The 7,448-nt window shown below is 39.6% G+C and overlaps 1 protein-coding gene across 1 annotated transcript; it reads left to right on the forward strand.

Moving 5' to 3' along the window:
* The first annotated feature begins 393 nt into the window (after nucleotides 1-393).
* ddost (dolichyl-diphosphooligosaccharide--protein glycosyltransferase subunit (non-catalytic)) lies at nucleotides 394-6,996 on the forward strand. Its single transcript, XM_028583026.1, has 11 exons — nucleotides 394-679; nucleotides 1,569-1,679; nucleotides 1,785-1,871; nucleotides 1,959-2,062; nucleotides 2,172-2,266; nucleotides 2,704-2,797; nucleotides 3,134-3,282; nucleotides 5,307-5,454; nucleotides 5,581-5,701; nucleotides 5,867-5,973; nucleotides 6,331-6,996. Exons 1-11 carry the CDS (start codon nucleotides 445-447, stop codon nucleotides 6,478-6,480), a joined length of 1,401 nt encoding a protein of 466 aa, XP_028438827.1. The 5' UTR covers nucleotides 394-444; the 3' UTR covers nucleotides 6,481-6,996.
* Nucleotides 6,997-7,448: the final 452 nt, after the last annotated feature.

Here is a 7,448-nt window from a genome sequence, read left to right on the forward strand (position 1 = left end):
TTTTATAAAAGAAATGTGTTGTTTTACTGGCTTCCTTTGAGCTTACACTGCTCACAGGATATCTAGAATATCATCGAAAGGTGTGTTCCCGATATTTATAGTAATAAAATGTATAAATTCAACAAGGAAAATAAGTAATTTGAATTGTTTAAATTATTAGCAAACACACTGCATCCACGAAACGTGGACATCTCAAGTCATTAAGGCACTGCTCCTCAACTCATGATAAAATCATGGAATTATTGGTCTTAGTTATGATTATTCAATAAATATAGTAACATTTCTGTCCCGAGACTTGGCTTCCGTGATTGTCAGTCTTATACTAGAGCTTTCATCCCGTTGGCGGAGTGACAGTCAGGCCGACGCGTTCCTCTCTGCGATTGGCTGGAATTTGGGGTCAAAGTTAAGTCGACTCCTAACGCTGACGTCGACTTCTGCAGCAAAATGGCGTCGTTGACAGCAGTCGTGCACACGAACCGGTCCGGTTCTTTACCCTCATCCAAAAAACAGACCAGAATGATGACCCAAAGGAGGTTCAGACTTTTGGACAACAGTGTCCTTTTATTCCTTTCGTTAGCCTCCATGTTGCATTGTGCTTTGGCTGACGGCAAAACGCTCGTTCTACTGGACAACCTCAACATCAGAGACACACATTCAATCTTCTTCCGCAGTTTGGCAGGTCAGTACAAAATTCGTGCTTTTTTTCATCCATAAATACTCTCCTCTATACTGTTGTAGATTAGCCATACCTTGTATGGCTAATATGTCTTTGCAGGGAATATAACGTTAGAGCCTTTAGGACTTGAGCGTCATGCAGCACAGCAAGGCTTCTAACTTTATCCTAACGTTAGCTTTATTATGTGCGCTGTGTCTCGTCAAAGTTCATTCAAGGCGATGGCAGTTTAATGTATTTTAACTAATTAATAGTAGTATACGTGCTTGGTAATGTTAACTTTCACTGCATTGGATAGACACGGGGCTACTCTTCATTTCGGCATACTTAGTACACCAAATAGATAATATAATTATTTAATACAATCTTTATATTTTATCAGTTATAAACCATATATTAAGTTATGTCTGATGCAATTGATCGATGCTACATTATAATACATTCATATGCAAAAGATTGGTAACAGGATGAAATAATTAATGATTTGCATGCTAATATACTTTAAATGGGCTTGCCAATTTATGTCCAGCTATTTCCCTTGACTTGCAAGCAGGTGCAATATATAGTGGAGAAAACCCACTTTCCCATTTGGGCAGTCGAATTTACCATGTGTAAGCCAGGAGTTTCTACTGTACATAGGAAGTCAATCAGAACATATAGGTGATTTTGAAAATACCACGTATTTTCATAATTCTAGTGGTTTCACTTGACCCTTGAGAATAAGCAGTGACAGGAGGTATTGCGCATCTTATCTATGACGTCAGTGCATATAACATGGGAGTTATAATGTAGAGGTCTCCGGACCTTTGGAAATACATGCAATGCAAAAAGTTACTGCAAAAATGCAACAACAAGTGTGTCAATGTTCCAGTGATAACGTATCTCTTGTTTTCAGATCGTGGCTTTGACATTGCATTCAAGACGGCTGATGATCCCTCTCTATCTCTGATCAAATATGGCCAGTTCCTGTATGACCATTTAATCATCTTCTCACCATCAGTTGAGGGTAAACTTCACACTCCTAATTCAAAATCAAGTTAACCGTTTTATGGCTTGCGTACGCCTTGTTGAAACAATCATTTACATTCATTTCTTTTTGGTCATTTGGCAGACTTTGGAGGAAATATAAATGTGGAGACCATTACATCCTTTATTGATGGTGGAGGCAATGTCCTGGTTGCTGCCAGTTCAGATATTGGTCAGTTGATTTCCAACAGCTTTTCTTTAATATTATATACAATTCCATAATATTGCATATATTAATGCTCTTCTCCTTCTTACACAGGTGACCCACTGAGGGAGCTGGGAAGTGAGTGTGGCATCGAGTTTGATGAAGAAAAGACTGCTGTCATTGACCATCACAACTTTGACGTGTCTGACCCTGGAGAGGTAAACAGAATTCTGTTCAGACAGCAGGCACCTCACTTTGTTTCTCTGATCCAGTCTTTAAAACAGACACTCCATGTTGTTATTTACAAATGGTCCTTCTTGTCTCCAGCACACCCTGATTGTTGCTGATCCAGAGAACCTGATGAAAGCTCCAACTATTGTCGGCAAACCCACCAATAAACCTGTTTTATTCAAGGGTGTTGGGTAAGCACACCTGAACACGATTTGCATTTTAACAACCAAGTGTACAAAGTATTACTGCACTTCTCCACTCTACCATTTAGTATGTTGACACAATTGATATTCCGAAGCAGCAGCAAAGACATTCACTCACTGCTCTTAAATCATTAAATCATTACTATATCAATTAAATACTGTAAATGAAATACTTTATTACTTTGAGCAGCACCTCCCAAGGTTAACTTTTCACATAATCTTTACTTGACTGAAACAGAGATGCCATTTTATGTCGCACCAGTTCAGTAATGTTCAAAGGTTTAGTGCATTACTCACAAATGGAAGCTGTATAAAGAATAATAATAATAATAATAATAATAATAATAATAATAATAATAATAATAATAATAATAGTAATAATATAAAGTCTGACTAACATCCAATGCCCCCCTCCACTCTTGCAGCATGGTGGCAGACCCAGAGAATCCTCTTGTCCTGGATATTCTCACCGGCTCATCTACTTCCTACTCGTTTTTCCCTGACCGACCTGTCTCTCAGGTGAGAATACTGAACATAAAAACTATGTCTGATTATTAATTTATAAAGAAGTTGATTCATTATGATCCTCCTATGTCCTGAATGTGATTAGAAGCTGCTTATTTGCTCAAGTTCTGCCATGCCTCCACACAATAGAAAGGTGGGAATTTAACTGCTGGAGAGCCTAATGGAGATGCGGTTTTGTTTTGCTCATCTATGACTTGGAGATGCAAGTGTTTATGTGGAGAGTCAGAAGCCATAGATAGCCTTATGTCCTCTGCATTAGAAATGAACTACATAAGATTTAATGTTGTTTTTTTTTGTTTCTGACTACTAATATATTTTTTACCTCTCCAGTACCCCCATGCTGTTGGCAAGAACACCCTGCTTATCGCCGGCCTTCAGGCCAGAAACAACGCCAGAGTGGTTTTCAGCGGTTCCCTGGAGTTCTTCAGCGATGCCTTCTTCAATTCTGCTGTGCAGAAGGCCACGCCTGGCTCCCAGAGGTAGTCTTCACTGTTCATCACATCCTTATTCTCATGAATGCTATTACAGCTTCCAATTACAAAATAAAAATTAGTCATTAGTGACATTCTGGTCACTCATTTTTGTTTTTCCATGTGAATGGTGATGTTCACTTACTACTCAACCATGTGTGATGCAGGCATTTGTAATTCCTTACAGAGTCTTGAGATGCTTACAGTTCAGTGTCTTAAAAGACCCTGAAGGTTGCCATAAAGATTCAGTGGCTACATTTTGTAAAAAAAAAAAAACAACCTTTGTCATATTTGCTAAAACTCTCACTATATATGACAGTAGCACAGGAGACAGATTATCTGTAAAAAGAAATTCCATTAGTGCTCCTAATGGCATTTGCAAGATTCCACTGTGCCCGAAGATAAACCGCCAATCAGAGCCGAGGTGACTTTAACGCAGTGTCCATCACTGCTCTTGAACTGCGATCAAGCTGTCAAACTATAGCCTGGTCCTACCAGACTCTGGTACATTTCATTTGTACAGAGAGTCTGACCACTCTCTATTGACAAGTGTTAACTTCCTTGAAGACGGGTACTGTGAAGTTTAAAACTATTAGATCTGCCCAGAGCCACTCTGGATCTGCCATAACCAATCGCTAACGTTTGGTCGTGACGTTGGCTTAGCATCGCTAGCGTTCGCCTTAGCTAACTCCTTCACTACTAACGGAGCGAGCTGGAAAATCAAACTTTTCCCGAACCCCGTGGGGAGGAGGGCCACAACATCATGGCCACCAACAAAACTCAGCAAAGATTGTTGTTGCTCGGTCTTTAACTTCTGGATATTCGGCAGCGTTGCCACAATGGACCGAATGGCTTCGCTCGCATCTTTCTCCGCCGCCATTACGGAACTACAACTCAAACTAGTGCACAACCTCAACGTCATCGTTCTCAGCCACTCCCTCTGTTCGCTGATTGGACCGGTAAAGATTTGGCTGGAGAAAATCCAAGAATATACCGCAAACCCAGATGCTGTACTGAAGGAAAATGAAAATTGAGCGGAAGTACGTAGGAGGGCGGAGTCAGGCTAGTCAAACTAGGCAGCGCTCATCAAATGTGAATCAAGATTATCTTACTGCATTGCCCATTTCTTAACACATTTTAGTGTACTGTTCAGCTGTAAAATGAGAACGTTTGTGAACAAGTCAAGCTAAAACCAAACGCAGCCCACCGATCAGAGCCAACTTTTCTTATTTTACAGCTAAGCAGTTCACTAAAATATGTTTCTGAACACATTTGAGTGAAGAAATAGGCAATGCAGTAATGGAATCTTGATTCATATTTGAGCAGCGCTGCCTAGTTTCACAGTTTGATCAGAGTTCAAGGGAGCAATCAGAGCATCAGAAGGAGGCAGAGGAATGTGATAATTTTTTTTTATATATACTTTACAGCTTATCTGGTTCATGTAGTACTGTCAGGATTTAGTGAGAGTTTCAACAAGTATGACAGTTATTTTTTTATAAAAGTTACCAACTGTAGCTTTAAGTCTGCAGCTCTGTGCATTATAAAACACTTTTCTCAACTCATGAAGCTAATTTGTAAATGAAAAGTAGTCTTACATGGTCTTTGAATAAGTATTAGGGTGTTACATTTAAGACCTGTGTAGTTAACATGAGACTGTAACAACCAGTCATGGTTGGTATGGGGAATTTGGCCAATTTTTCTTTTTCTTTTTTGTTTTCTCAAAGGTCAACACTGAGATTTTTGAGTTTGCTTCAGAGTTATTTTTTTGCTAATTAGCAGTATTTAAAAAATGTTGAAATTTTCATGTTAAAACAGAACCTGCTGATACAAAAACCTGCTCGCTCCAAATAAGTAGTGTGTAAATCCTCCTACTGACAAATAAATATTATATTTTGTAATGAAACAAACTGCGTCCCATCAGAGGTGGTCAAAGAACACCTTTTATTTTCATAAAAAAAAAAGAAAATCTGTATTATCCAGTTATGAATCCCCTGTGTTTGAAGCACACTTCTTCTTGTCATGGTCTTTGTTAGGTATGAGCACACAGGGAACATGGAGCTGGCCGAGGCTCTGTCTCGCTGGGTGTTCAAGGAGGCCGGAGTCCTCAGGGTGGGAGCTGTTACCCATCATCCCGTTGGAGAGATCACTCCCCCTGCAGCATACACAATCACTGACCTTGTGGTGGGTTTAAAATGTCCAGGGCCTTATGTGAACAACCGTCACCCTGAAGATGTTTGTCTTGGCCTGAATTAAGGGCTCTGTATTTTAACGTGTATATCTCAATCGGTGTCAAACTTTCCTTAACAGGAGTACAGTATTGTCATTGAGATGTTGACCGAGGGTCGCTGGGTTCCGTTCGACGGAGACGATATTCAGCTTGAGTTTGTGAGGATCGATCCCTTTGTCAGGACTTATCTCAAGAAAAAGGGTACGTTGCTGTGCTAATGGAACATATACAGTACTAATGAATTGATTTTTAATTCATGCTTACAGTCTAAATGCATTGCACCATGTGATTTGTAGGTTTCATCTGTATGCACCTTCGCACTTACAAACTGTGTCCACTATTGATCCTGTGTTGTCTTTCTTCTAGGAGATAAATATAGTGTCCAGTTCAAGCTGCCTGATGTGTACGGCGTCTTCCAGTTCAAGGTGGACTACAACCGACTGGGATACACACATCTCTACTCCTCCACCCAGGCAAGTTAATCGGAAGGTTTACTTCACTTGGGCACACCCAAATCAAAATACTGGTGGAGATCTCCATGCATGGAAAGTGGCAAATGCAAATTGCCAGCAATACTAGAGATTGAATCATTTTATAGTTCATTCATCTTTGTTAATTGATGGAAAGAGATGAACAACATATTGTTCGCAATGTCTAATGAGGTATTCCAGGGAATACCCGTAGGACAATCTCCCAAAACCTTGGTGTATCATAAGTTTACTTTCTGTGTACTGTGGCTTGGAAGCGGTTCCTCTTATTTGTAATGCATGTAACAACGATGCTCTAATGAATGGCGGCCTAACTTCTACCATTTGGTTTCTTCATCACAGGTATCAGTGCGCCCCCTGCAGCACACTCAGTACGAGCGCTTCATCCCCTCAGCTTTCCCATACTATGCCAGCGTCTTCTCCATGATGGCAGGACTCTTTGTCTTCAGCGTAGTCTTCTTGCACATGAAAGAGAAGGAGAAGTCAGACTAATGCAGAGAGACAACGGGGAAGGGATAACACGATTATAGAGTTAAACATGTGAAGAGTTGAATTAGAATGTCTTTTGATGGCTTGAATCTTCACGCAGGGATTTGGACTGCAGTCCTCCGTAAAAATACAGTTTCTGTTCACTTATTTGGTTACTTAACTAATCCGGGGCTGGAGGAAAAAAGGGGGTGACTGTAATGCAGTGGTTGGGGTTTGTCTTTTTGGATTTTTTTTTTTTTTTTTTACTCTGAAATTACTCAGAAGCCTGTAAATGTCCTGAAGTCAGTCAGCGTTTTGTATAAAGTTACTTTACAGTTGATAAGTTATCTCTTAAGTAAAGCATTTGCCTTGAAACATAAAATAAATCCTTATTAAAATATGACCCACATTTTCTCAATTTAGGAAGGTTTATTTTGGTAACTACATGCACTGATTATGCCAACTGTTAATTTGTTTTTGATAAGTGTTTCCAAAAAAGTTGGAGTCATCTTAACAATAAAATATTAACATTCCACTCAATAGAACGTCCTGTTCATTTTGTGACATGGCATAATTGTACTCGTAATTGTGTAAGTGATTTTCACAATGTATTGAAATCTGGATTTCTGAACCTTTTACTTAAATAATGCTACGCTGTGACTGACAAACATATGTCGTTTGTAGTGATGTAATGTTACTGTCCTAGGAAACGACATTGGTTTAGAGCAGGGGTGGCCAACCAGTTCAGCATAAAGAGCCACAAAAAAACACGCACCATAGCAAAAAGCCACACAACACATGCACGTCCATATTACAACAGTGACTTCCAGATCTAATGAAAGTCATAATACATAGCAGTTTTCATAGTTTTTTTTTTTTTCTTACTTAGATTGACTCAGTGGGAAACTTGACAGTCTTTGTTATCCACAATCCTTTTTAGGTCTGGTTGTACTCTGTTGTGGCCACTCTTTCACTCATTTGTCACTAGAGGG

Source organism: Perca flavescens, chromosome 7 (assembly GCF_004354835.1).
Source record: "Perca flavescens isolate YP-PL-M2 chromosome 7, PFLA_1.0, whole genome shotgun sequence".
In the NCBI taxonomy this organism is placed as follows: Eukaryota; Metazoa; Chordata; class Actinopteri; order Perciformes; family Percidae; genus Perca; species Perca flavescens.

Excerpts from the sequence above, each read along its gene's own strand:
- ddost (XM_028583026.1), top strand. The coding sequence starts at position 445 with ATGGCGTCGTTGACAGCAGTCGTGCACACGAACCGGTCCGGTTCTTTA. Across the intron at positions 1,680-1,784 it reads CTTCTCACCATCAGTTGAGG|ACTTTGGAGGAAATATAAAT; the intron begins GTAAACTTCACA and ends GTCATTTGGCAG. Across the intron at positions 5,702-5,866 it reads GACTTATCTCAAGAAAAAGG|GAGATAAATATAGTGTCCAG; the intron begins GTACGTTGCTGT and ends TCTTTCTTCTAG.